General features: G+C 41.9%; 1 protein-coding gene across 4 annotated transcripts in view; it reads right to left on the reverse strand.

Annotated features, from left to right (window-relative positions):
* Nucleotides 1–6,753: 6,753 nt before the first annotated feature.
* Ets1 (ETS proto-oncogene 1, transcription factor) overlaps nucleotides 6,754–13,553 on the reverse strand; it is a 130,724-nt gene continuing 123,924 nt past the window's right edge. For all 4 annotated transcript variants that reach the window (XM_071616856.1, XM_071616855.1, XM_071616857.1 and 1 more), the window contains 2 exons: nucleotides 12,108–12,226; nucleotides 6,754–10,552 (listed from right to left, as the gene is read on the reverse strand). In XM_071616856.1, coding sequence (XP_071472957.1) covers nucleotides 10,337–10,552; nucleotides 12,108–12,226 — 335 coding nt within the window. In that variant the 3' untranslated portion in view covers nucleotides 6,754–10,336. The remainder of the gene's footprint in view (nucleotides 10,553–12,107; nucleotides 12,227–13,553) is intronic.

A 13,553-nucleotide genomic window follows, 5' to 3' on the forward strand; every position in this document is an offset into this window, starting at 1 on the left:
GCTGAAGTCTACAGGAGCCCAGGGAAAACATGATTCTCAAAGAAGAAAGAGAATTTTCTGAGCTACAGTTCAGATATACTAATAGCTCCTTCTTACATAAGACTCACTATGTGTCCAGACCTGATATAGATTAACGGACCATCATCTTATCAAGCCTATGAGTTTCACAAATGAGGAAACTGAGGCACAGACAGAGTGACTAACTTATCCAAGTTCACACAGCTTACAAAAGTCAAGGCCAGGATTTAAAACCATGCAATCTGGCCTCAGAATCCTTACTTGGAAATGTCGCCCCCTCTTTTCACTGACATCAAGTTTCGTCTCTGGAAAGGGAGAAAACTCAGGATGGAGAATCAACGGAATAGATTTAAAGAGAGAGGAAGAACCACCAACGGCTATATAAAGCAGTTTTTAAAAAGCAGGAGGCTCTGAGCCTAGGAGAAGGGGTGTGAGACCCAGATACAAAGTTGGGGTTGGAAGATACAATAATACTGGGCAAAGAGACACCAGCTCTTTCCTATGTCTCAAAAAGGATTGTGAGAATAATGCTTAAGATTCACTTGGAAAATGAGGGTTAGCAGCTCTCAGAGCAGCAGCTGGTACTGCGAAAGGAACATCTTCTCTTTTTCTTTCAATTACAGGTGGGGTGAGGCAAGTGTCTAGGGCTCCAGGGAGAGATTAGCACCCTGATGAGAAGAGACAGCCTGCGTCAGTCATGTAGGGAGGCCTGTCACCTCCATTTGTAAGCTAAATAGCTCTTGTCCTCAGAGGAAGGGAGCAAAGAGGAAGAAAGAAGGAAGGAGGGAAGCAGGTATGGAGGGAGACAAGAAAGGAAGAACTCAATTCTATTTGGAGGGACAACTCAGTCCAACTCTCTCTAGATACAAAGCATTGGCCATGGAGTAAGTAAGCCAAAGCCCTACTTTTGTCTGTCACCACTTAGTAATGTGATCTTAGACAAGTGACCTAAAGTCTCTTATCCTTAGACTTTATCACTAAGGTTCTTCCTAGATCTAAAATCCATACTCTGACATTGTAGCCGAGGTCGGGAATCATCACCATCCTCTTTGCATACCACCCACAGTCAGGGTCCTGGTACAGTGCCCCTCCTTGCCCCGCCCCGCCTCCACACCAGCCCATCACCTGGTGCTGGTGACTATGCACCTAAACACCTTTCTGATGTGCCCACTGCTACTTCTCTTGTAGCATTCTTCAGAGCAAGTGAAACAGTTTCCCAGCTGGACTCCCTGCCCCCATCCTTGTCCCCTCCCATCTGTTCTCTGCACTCAGAGTGAGTTTTCTAAGCACAGTGGCGTCATGTACTCAGCCTGGGGGAGCTCTCCAGGACTCTGCATTACGCTTCACATGGCACCTGCAGGGAAGGCTCCGGTCTCCGTGTGCATTCTCTCTCCCCTGTCCTCCCACTCCTGCTCTGTGCTCCAGCTCCACAAAGCATTCCATTTATCTCTCAGTCCCCACACTTGCTCACCTGTAGGTTTGGCACATGCTTTTTTTCTATCTGAAAATCTTTCCCTTTCCATCTACCTAGCTGCTACTCACCTTCTGGCCATAAATTCCTTTAGATTTGTTTTCTTCTAGTGGCAAATCAGTGTCATCTCACTGGATGGCACCTCTCTCTTTACTTGGCTATCACCTTTAATTTACTACAAGCAGACTTTTTCTTATGAATTCCCTGAGAAAGTATTCAACCCAAATGCCAAACCCATAGTAGGTGCTCAGTAAGTGTTAGTTTTCCGAATAAATTTCTTTGGTGGTGTCATTATGTCAGGTACCTTCTAGTTATGTCATCTTATAGTCCAATGAAATGAAACCCTGCATTTTCAGTTTCTGCAAACAAAGATATATAAGACCTCCCACCACATAGGAATTCACCTTTCTTACGCTCCTAGGTTTCAGGTTTGGGATTGTTACTGTGGTAGCAGAGGGAAGGCTGTTTGGAATTTGTGGTAAGGGTTCTGTTATGGGATTTCAAGAGCAGTTAACATGTGTCATCATAATGCATGTTATGGCCCCCTACTTGCTCCTGTGCAAGAGCCTGTGCCCAGAGTCAATACAGCTTCCAAGCCCTATCCTGAAGAGTCCATACTCTCCAGTGCTCCATGATCAGTATTGAAGAGAATACTTTAAATCCTCTTGGGCTCCAGTGCATATCTCTGTGGTACCATCATGAAAATTTGACCATCAAGAAAACAAAATAAAATATCCATTACCCCCAAACATTGGTCACACTGATAATTGCCTCTATCATTTCTTTTCTCTTTCTTTCTTTCTTTCCTTCTTTCTTTCTTCTGATGTGTATTAGTGGCAAATTAAAAGTACATTGGCTGAACTGTATTTGTAAACTTTCTTATTGCTATGGAAGCCAAAACAAATAGAACAAAATTGATCTACCTGAGGAATAGATGGGCAGAGAGAAGGGTTCCCCGGTTCAATCACCATTAGAATTTTGAACTTGCCCTCTCTTGAGAGCTGTGAGGACCACAACCATTTCTTATGGATTCTACACAATTTCCACGGCTGTTCAGAATCTTCCAGTCACATCTGTCCTTCTAAAGTTTGGAATATTCTTGCCTGGAAAACAAGAATCCCAGACCAAAGAGAGCAGTCATCATGAGAACCCCTTGCTTGTGAAGCATTTGCCACTTCTTCCAGAATCTCTAGACCCTTAATCATTACCAGGCACATCTGGGGGATAGAATAAGGAAAGTCATAGCAGAAATTTCAGGTGTGCCTATAAGAAGGTTAAAAATAGCCTGCTACTGCTCAGAATCAGTGGCTCAGGCTGATAGTGTGGAGTATGCAGAGGAAAGATAGTGGCTATCTCTTGTTCTTAGCAATTCCCACAAGTGGCTGCTGAAATCTCCCTTGCTCCTCTATGTCCTATGACATGGAGGGACCACAGCTGACCTGACATCAAAGCTCTGTACAAACACTGGGGCTGAGAGAGCACTAAAGCCTGAATGGCAGGGACAAGAGATTAGAGATAGGCTTGTAAACTCAAACAGGCTTTGGGGATTGTGGATCATATCACAAGACCAGGTCATTGTTGATTTCCGACTGTTGCTATGAGCAGATGATCATCACTATCATTACTTTGGACGTCAGCACATTGAGATACGCCAGGCAACTGAATGAGACTAGTTTTCCCAGGACAGATGTATTTGCCAGGAAAATGGGAAAGGGGAAAGGGATGGGGACAGTGAGTAAAACAGGAAATGGTACTAACCAAAGGGCACTAAGGCCAGATCCACCTCAACCCTAATTTGGAATTCTAAATTCTCAATTAATACTTTTTTTTCCCTCAACTTAAAAATGTTCACCAATGGATCAACACCTACTTTAATTAGCATCCTTAAATCTCTGCCTCAATCAATGCAATCGTGCCAGGAAAATGCTCATCCCTTCTGTTATTTATTGTTCTTTGGTGAAGATTCTCACAGTTTGGGTGGATCTCACAGAGTAGCAAACAACCAGCAGCAAGCTAAATCAACATGGTATGCTGTTATGGTTTGGATATGAGTTGCCCTCCAAAACTCCTGTGTTGATGCACGAATATTCAGAGGGGGAATGACTGATTGTGAGAGCTGTAACCTGATCAGTCCATCCTAGTTTGAATGGAGAAAGTGGAATTGTTAACTGTAGGTAGGTGGGGCATGGCTGGAGGAGGTATTTTCCTGGGGGTGTGCCCTGGAAGGGCTCGTCTTCCCTGTGGCTCCTTTTCCTCTCTCTCTCCCTCTGAATCCTGGCAGCTATGAGCTCCTCTGCTAAGCTCTCTTCTGCCAATGTTCTGCCTCATCGTGATCCCAGACCAATGGAATCAGCCAAACAGAGACTGGACCTCTGAAACTGTGAGCCAAAATAGACTCTTTCTCCTCTAGGTTTTTCTTGTTAGGTATTTTGGTCATAGTCAAGAAAAGTAGACTAACATATATACCCAAATGGCCAGGGCAAGGTTCTCAAACCGCCTACAAGGGGGTTCAGGTATGTCTGTATCTGCACCGGAGAAGAACTTCTGTACAATTGGAAGCACGTCACAAACCACTGCCAGAGCAGCCACTGGGGAAAAGAAGAGGTCAGAAGGACTTAGGAGCTGGGCACACACCTGTAATCCCAGCAGCTTGGGAGGCTGAGGTGGAAGGATCACAAGTTTAAAGCCAGCCTCAGCAAAAGCGAGGCGCTATGCAACTCAGTGAGACTCTCTCTAAATAAAATACAAACTAGGGCTGGGAATGTGGCGAAAAAGCATTCTTGCTAAAAGACTTTGTCCTTGTCTCATGTTTGGTGTATGCAATGTATCTCTTGGTAATCAGGGCCGTGGGTCCCACACATGGGGAGCCACAGCCAGCATCATCAAAGGAGACCTTCCTGTGGTGGCAACATGGAGTGATAGAAAGAATGAGGGCTTAGGAGTCAGATGGTTCTCTGATGACTCTGATGACCTCATGTACTCTCTTCCACTGTAGCTTCTAGAATTAAATGTGTTTCATGCCAAGCAAACATGGACTGTGGATAGACATCTGCAACAAGGGACACAAACTCAAAGTCCTTAGGGAGTAGGCAGGAATGTAAATGTGTGGAACTGGCCTACTAGTGATGACACGGGAGATTCTTGTTCATCTAGAGAGGGCTGCTTGCTCCATGCTCATGGATATTGCTATAAAGGAATGTCAGAATTCAAAAACTGTCCCATTACCCTGCTAGAGTACATGATTCACTTGGGCTGGGGAGTGGGCTCCCACACTCTTCAGGCCAAGCACAGCATCTGTCATGCCATCAGTCAGTGTGCCACTTCTAGTTTACATTACCTCCTTCATTTACCCAAAACACAAGTCACAATCTTCCTCCTTTTCAGAGTGAAATAATTACATTTCAATGATACTAAAAATTTCTTGCTATGGTTTAGATATGGTTTGAGTGTGACCCTGTATTGGAACCTCAGTCCCTAATGTGGTGATGTTGATGTAGCAGAATCTTTTTTAAGAGGTCAGGCCTAGATGGAGATAATATTAGACCATGGGGCATTGCCCTGGGAAGGTATTAACACTGGTCTCAAGAAATGTGTTAGTTCTTTCATCTGTCCCTGAATCCCTCTGGCTTCCTCTCTCATCATGGGAGTTATCCTCTTGCACATCCTCCTGCTATGAGACCCTCAGATGGGATTGCCAATCTTGATTGTTGGCCTCCAAAACTATGAGCCAAATAAACCTCTTTACTTTATATATTATTCAGTCTTGTGTTTTTTTTTTTTAATTATAACAACAGATATGGACTAATACAACTCCGTTGCTCAATTGTGATGGAGGAGAGCTTTGATTTTTAGAGTTTTCTTCAAATCTGTGTCAGCAGAGTCAGACTTGGCCAATTTTCTTATTCTATGACCTCCAGAAAGCAAGTGAAATCTATAGATTTTGACCATCACCTCCTTTTGAATGACTCCCTAGGTCTCTTCCCCTCACCCTATCCTGTCTTCCAAAATCCTACAATTGTTGTTGAAGATGCTGCTCTCATTTAGCTTCCTCCCTACTAACAGCTTCAATATGGGGGTCTTGGCAATATCACAAAGACAGGTCACCAAGCTGTTTCTTTGGAGTTCCCCATCAGAACTAGTTGGAGAAAGAGACCTAAGCTGATTTTGTTCAACTACATCTTAATCTTGTACCCTGGTCAGTATTAAATCAGTTTCTCTGAGGGCTAATGCCAACTTGGCATTGAAGGAAAGCTCTCTGACCAAAACCTTGACTGAGGCAGAAAGCAATGAACTACTTATTCAGGGGGAAAAGAGTTCTCATGTGGCCACAGGTTGCCTTAGGAGTTGTGGCTTTGTCCAGGTTTTCAGCTGAAAACTAAAACATATAAGGACTTCAAACTGTTTTCTCAAAATCTCCCAGTGAGTGGTGGTGGCCTCACTGGGATTTAGGTCGCAGAGCCCTCCTTACAGCCAGTTGGGCTCGCTGACCACTAGACCACACAGTCTGTGTTTAACGTGTACTCAGCAAACCTCAAGCTCCAGGACTGAAAAGAGAGACTTTCCAAAAACAGAGCTCTCTTTGTGAACAATTCAGCAAAAATTCTCTTTCCAGCTGTGAGTTGGGATTCATGTTGCAAATGTTGGTGTTAATTAAAAACATCCACCTTCTACAGTTTCAACAACAAGGCTAAGGCACCATGCAGATTGCATTCCTAAGCACCCCTCTCTGTCGCACTTATAAATACGCGTTTATTTATGACTTGGATTGCTGGGGGTTCTGACAGATCTTATCAGTCCTAATGAAATAGGACCAAAGGAATAGGTGAAAGGAGCCCAAATTGCTTCAGAGCAAAGCTACCACCAGAAGAAGAAACAAAAATAACGCTCCTTGTTTAGAGCATCTAAAGTGTTCGTCTTCCTATATTCACATCAGGAACTGCACCTAGCTGAAATCAAATGTCTACCTGTTGAGTCACTGAAATTTTTCTTCATGTGGCTTAGTCTTTCAGACATGAATAACGTATGACAAGGCCAGGGACATTCCATAAAGGGTGACACAATATATTCAATAATCAGGAAGCTGGATGACCTCCCTGTATTCCTGTGACAGTTCACCCTTTATTGAGAAATCTTTATTAACATGGTCCTGAACTAGTGGGATCGAAAAACTGGATGGCACTTCTTCTTGTGTGTCTCTAGCTGGTTAATCTGTCCTGTTTTACCACATGATCCAGAGAGGAAAGAATCAAGCCAAAACCACATCATTATGAATGAATTTCTTTTTTTTAATTTCACACAGTTTAAAATACAATATGAAATCAGGCTACAGTATATAAAAAACTCTCCAGCAAAATGATGTGCCAGCATCAGCTACTAAAATAAACAAACAAAAAAACTCCCCGGTAAGAATCTTTTTTTTTTTTTTTTTTTTTTTGCATTTAAAAAAAAAAAAAACACATAGACACTTACATCGCTACATCTCTAAGCTACCTCAGTTCTGATTTTTAAAAAGCACCTGCTTTTCCTTTTTTTTTATCTTGCTTTTAAATTTTTGACACTTAAAAAATATAAATTATATGAAAATACAAGTTGGAAAATAGTCAAACACAATATAACATCTTTTTCACCCCAATACTTCTCAGCTTTAAAAAAAAAAAAGTTTTCTTTAAAAAAAGTTCAATAACTGAGGCAGTATTCCTGATAGAGATAATTTTATTTTAATATATATATTCCATATATGTATATGTATACATATATTTATGGTTCCTTGAAACTTCTTTGGAATGTAGATAAGAGTTCAACAAATTTATATAGACCCCAACAGAGAAAGCAACATGCACAGCATGACTAGAAAAGAGGTGTATTTTTCACCATGAAAGTTAGGCAGGTTAATGCTTTAAAACCCAGAGTGTTCATCTCCAAAGTGAGGAAGAGCGCCTCTGATCTTTGAATGCTACCATCAATCCTCTTGGGCACAAAATCAGGGCTCCGTGTAGGGACATCCCTTCCTTGAATGGAGAAGGGAACGCAGGTGACTCTGAGCCCCAAACCAAAACCCACATTGGTTAAGGCATTTCCAAGAAAATAAGGGTTTCACCCAGTGAGACCAGATTTGCCCTTCCTTCCTCTGAAGTTAACGTGTTTTTAAAAAGCATAAATGCAACAATGCTGCTACATTTCCAGTGTATAAACCACCCACCACTCTTCCTGGGATGGTCTCTGGCCTTTGGACAAGAGGGGAGAAAGCATATGGCCAGATGGACAAAGCTGTCTGAACTAATACACTATCTACAAATCCAGAAAACAGTGGCCCTAGAGAAAGGGCATCTTAGTAAAGAAGCCGGCTGGGGAGCGCTAGGAGGCACTTACATCTTATCTGCTATTGGGATTGCAGGTGTTACACAGACTCAGCAGGGGAGTTTTCAGCATCAATTTCATAGAAAAGGCTGATGACTTGAGAAAGTGATTTTATGCCTGGTTGCAAATATCAAGCAATGACCAATACCTGGCCTTGGTTCTACTCTCACCCATTATCAACATGTGGAAAGACTTAACTACAAAACCTAGGTATTAGTTCGGCCGCAGTTTTGCATGTCTGCAGACACACACGAGCACGCGCACACACACAAACACATACACACACTTTGCCAGTGCCCAACAAAGATCACATAGTCTAAAAGAAAACAATGTAGTCCAAATGGTTCCACCTAACACTCCCTGAGCAGCTCCAAACATATTTTGAGAGCTTCATTAAGGCACCTGCATCCGTAAGATCAAAATACATAGCTGGGACAATTCTGCCTTTACTTTGAGTGTGGATGGTCCAATTGATCAGTATGAGGATACTCATGGATCACAGAGCTTCTTTCCTGAAAATTTAGGGTCTATAAGGGGATCTGGGAGTCAGCAATCAACTTTCATGAAGATATGCTAGAAGGTAGTTAGTGCTTCCAGTTTCTTAGCTAAGTCCCGAAAGGGACCAGCCCTGAGAAGCTCATCTTAATTGTTTCTCCCTCTTATTATTCATGGAAGTCGCTGTCATCCTTTTAACTGGGGTGTAAAAAGTGGGAGGAATTCTAATTGCATTAGGCACATTTCCTCCCCAGTTAAAGGTTGGTTTTTGCCCCCAAACCTCATTTTCAGAGCCCCTCCTCACAACCAGCAGAAAGATGACTGCCACAGTTGACTGTGTTTGTGTTTAAGCTTCGGGAGAACTAAAAATAAATTCAAATCTCATGGACCACCTTATTTTCTTCACTCAAGCTCCTTGTTCCCTCTGCCTTCAAGTCATCCCTCTCTTCTGCAGTGAACCTCCACCTACCCTCTGCCAAGACAAGAGATTCAAGCACGAGGCCCTAACACCATCCAGGTCCTTCCTGTCCTCTGTGTGCTCGGTCTCACCTGACATCCTACCTGATTAGCTTCAGTTCTTCAAAGGAAAGCCTGTACATCTCTTCCGAGACAGCCAAGTCACATTTTACTGAAATGCTCTCTTAATTTCCATGGCCTCTAAAACTCAGCAAGACTACACTCTTTGTGTCTGAAGTTACTCTTTCACTCACTTATCAGAAAGCTGTACATTCTGCCTACTGAATAACAGAGTGGGATAGGGGGGCAATAAATGTGGGGATTCTGGGAAAAGAAAACATAAAGGATAAATTATAAAGTGTTGATTTGGAATGACATGCATTTTTAGGGACTTACTTTTTAAGACTAGAAGGGTAATGCCCATGCATACAGCTTCTACTCTAAGTCATTTATGTTACAGATAGAGACTGACTCAAGAACCCAGTTCATCTTCCCTCTTTGATTTCCTTTCCCCAACTTCAATAGCGTGCCAACATTGATTATAGTCTAAAACCAGGACTGCAAAATACATTCAGTTCAAAGACTTAATGCTTATTAGCTGAACATTAAGTCCAAACCCGAGACTTCAATAGTGACAAACTAAGTAAAGGGGTGTGATAATTATTTTAAAATTATCCATGAAGTTCACATGTGCAGTTCTCCTGTACCCAAATCAGCATTAATATTTCCTTCATATATAAGTCACATGAATTTGGGATCCCTGATCTCAGTGACAGAGCTTCACTTTTCCAATGGGGTCTATATAAACAGTTTTCTTTCATTATGACAAAATCCTCAGTCAGCAAATAAGAACAAACTTGTGTGATACTGCAATACTGAGACCACCTTAGAGCTTAAGACGATTTTTTAGGAAAAAAAAAATACTGGCACAAAATTTAATAAAATCAATTTTAACGCAAAAACAGTTTTGGCCCCCTCCCCCACTGAAGTCCATCTCTGTTTCAAAAAGTAGAGTAAAAGGTAAAATTCTTGGTTTTTTAGTGCATACCCCAAAGAAAATGTTTTTATCCCCCCTCCTTTTTTCCCCCTCCCAGATTTAAAAACAAAAGCAACCCAACTGCCTTTCATTAGTCTCATGACTCTGGATATGACAATTTCTCTTTCTATTGGGTCTGTTAAAATTCAAGATGCATTTTTTTCCATAGGTGAAGTAAAAAAAAAAAAAACAAAAAAGTTACTGGACATGTTAGTCTCTTTATCCTTTAACTCAGATCCTTCAAGCTTCTAAAAAGACCCTTCTTTCTGTCCTGAATATTTACTCAAGAATGTCTTGCCCCACCCACCCCACAAGTCCTGGCTTTCCCTTTGTGACCACGTACAATGGATTACAGCTGCAGCTCCCTTAATTCCCACCCCTGAATGTAAAAAAATGAGTTCTGGAAAATAAAAAATAGAATAACAATTAAAAAATAGGAGTCCAACCAAAGTGGTTGTTCTTTGCAAGGTGTCAGCAGGGTCCCCCAGTCCCTTCCTGGTCCATCACTCGTCGGCATCCGGCTTGACATCCAGCATGGCGTGGAGTTCCTCAGGGGTGTATCCCAGCAGGCTCTGCAGATCACACACAAAGCGGTATACGTAGCGTTTACCCGCCGTCTTGTGGATGATGTTTTTGTCATAATAGTAGCGAAGGCCACGGCTCAGTTTCTCGTAGTTCATCTTGGGTTTGTTTTTTCTCTTTCCCCATCTCCTGGCCACCTGAAATTTTAAAAAATAAAAATTGAAAAAAAAATTTTAAGAGGAGGAGTGGGTATAAAGCTATTGGATAACTTCAAAATATGTTTATTATATCTTTGCCCATTCATGATGGCCTGTGATGTTCAAATAAGATGAGATTCATGGACATATAGAAGATATTTTTCTGAACTATCTCCTCTGAATTTCATTTTTCTTTTTTTAAAATAAATTCTTACTTTAATTGACACATGATAACATTTATGGGGTGCAATGTAACTTTGGATACATGTACATAACGTGTAATGATCAAGGTAACTGGCATGTCTACCACCTGAGACAGGTATGGGTACTTTCTATGGGGCCATTCAAATTCTCTCTACTACCTATTTCAATTAATTGTTGTCAACCTCACTCATCCTTCTGTGTGTTCATTAACCATCCTCTCTCCACCTCATCCCCTGACCCCATCCTAGGCTTCGGCAACCATCTTTACTGCCCACTTCATTTTATTTTCTTTCTTCTTTTTTTTTTTTTAATGGTACTGGGAGTTGAATCCAGAGCCTCATGCATGCTAGACAAGTGCTCTACCACTACCTCCTCAGCCCTAATGTCTACTTCTATGAGATCAACTTTGTAGTCTCCCACATGTGAGAACATGCAGCATTTGTCTTTCCTTGCCTGACTGATTTCATTAATATTATGACTGCTAGTTCCATTCACATTGCTGCAAATTACACAATTCTGAACTTTAGTTCTGCAGGGTTAGGTAGGGACAGTAGGAAAGTTAACTATTTAAGTTGCTGAAAAGCAGTGACCTTGAACTCCTAGGTAACTGGGTTACACTTTCTGATTTAGAGAAAAAAGAAGAACCATAATATAGACTCTTCTTTCCCCTTATTCTTAGAATTTTCTTGCTTAGAAAGCATAAAATATAATGGGGGTATATGAAGGGGAGGATCTGAGCTTCAATCCTACCTACCTTCAATAGCAGGAAGCATTTTTTCTGTACTAGAGCACAAATATTTTCTCATGTCTGCCCAGAACAGAGATCTTGTCTCTGTTGTTCATTGTTTTTTATCATGGAAATTGGGCATGACACAGATCAACCCCTCAATAAGCATTTATGTAATGAAAGAATGAATGAATGAACAGCTGCACCAGTCTCCCAAGGCCTCTTGAACTGTCTGGCCCCTACCATCCACAAAGCCACTGTGCTAGGAAGAGGACAAGGTCAGGGAAGGCAATTTTGTTGACAAAGGGCCTACTATGTGCCAGGCACTTCAAGTGTACATCAGTTAATCCTGGAAAACAAATGGGCACTGTGGATGTTTTCGCTTTTCCAAAAATGAGACTAATCCTTCTGTATTACAGAACTCTAGAAGTTATCTTTCTGCTTTCCCAACAATGAAACTAAGGCTTGGGCAGGCTGTATCACTTGCTCAAAGTCATACAAGCAGCAAGGAGCAGAGCTGCAATTGCAATCCTAGGAAATGTCACCTAAATCTCACAGCCCCTTCTCAGGGTTCCCTCTCCCATTTCTCCTCAATCCAGGCCTTGCATGTCACTTCTTTCTTACCTCATCTGGGTCAGAAAGCTTGAATTCCCAGCCATCTCCTGTCCAGCTGATAAAAGACTGACAGGATTTATCAGTGAGTAATTCCAGAAGAAACTGCCACAGCTGGATCGGTCCACTGCCTAGAAACACAAGGCACAGTGAATCATTACACCACATACTCAGTGCTCTGGGCAAGCAGTCCCATTACACGGAATTCCCTCATCTCCCCTCTCCCAGTCCATTCAGCCAGGAGAAAGGAAGGCAACCTACAGGGCAAATGTTGGAGAAAGTACTCAGAGCCCAGACAGAAGGAAAAGGTAAAGATCTTCAAAGAAAGGAAGAAAGAGAAAATATATCAATTGCCTTATTTTGACTGATTTAAGATCGATCCATTTTTATTGCTAAGCAAACTCTAGAAAGAAATGTGGCTCCTATCTTTTGAGATATCTAAGGAAACACAATCCCTTGTGCCATCAAAATCTAAGTATTATGTTTGCCCTAAGAAGTAAGAAAGGTATTCAGGTAGGCATGTCTTTGCCAACCCCAGCAGAAGTCACAGCTCATGAGCATGCCTCTGCCACAGTAATCCTCTGACCCCTGATTTGTAAACAAAGAGGATCACTTTCTTCCTCTTGTAAGGAAACAGATGTTGGGTGTCCTTCAGTTATAATATTCCTCTCTACCATTACTCCACCCTCCCAGGCCACTTAAGAAATACAACTGCAAGCACCCAGAACGGAATGCATCATCGCTATCTGAGGAATTAACGTGCCACCCAAGGAATCCCCAGGGGTTGGGTGAGGACTGTCTCAGACTGTCTTCATAGGTTCATGTATCTGAACACTCTCCCCATCTTTCTCTCCCTCTCTCATCTCAGCCATCCACACTGCCAAGAGTTTATTCTGGAAGGCCTGGTATACTCTTACAATAAATTTCCTATGCTAAAGATTTATGTCACTTAGTCTTCGTTTTAGGATACCTTTTATTCTGAAATGACTATGCTGCCAGTAGTTCTCATCTAATTTATGGGTGTTGCTGGACAGACAACACAGGGTCCAGTCGCCTATGTTGCTTGTTACATGTCTACACTGCCTATGACATCATCTCAGAGCCAATCTGAGCAGGAGGGGACTGGGAATAGCCCATTGTGTAAATGAGGTCTGGGATTCCCCATTTCATGAGGAAACTTGATTTTCTAAGGCTCTAACCCTTCAAATATGTCTGATGCAACAGGAAATAATTTTTAGGATTCCTCTTCATCTTAAAAAATTCCCTTTACGTTTATAAGAGCAGTTCCTTATTCTATCTTTTACTCCTTCAAGGCACCTTACCACACATAATTTTACTTGTTCCTAAAATCCATTTTCCACCTCCCTGCTGTGAACTGGGAACAAATGCTCTTATATTTTCTTCTCTATTGGCACAGCAAAGGGTGCTCAGAAGAGCAATGTGACTTTGCTCCAAGGT

The sequence above is a fragment of the Marmota flaviventris genome, chromosome 9 (genome assembly GCF_047511675.1).
Source record: "Marmota flaviventris isolate mMarFla1 chromosome 9, mMarFla1.hap1, whole genome shotgun sequence".
Taxonomy (NCBI): Eukaryota; Metazoa; Chordata; class Mammalia; order Rodentia; family Sciuridae; genus Marmota; species Marmota flaviventris.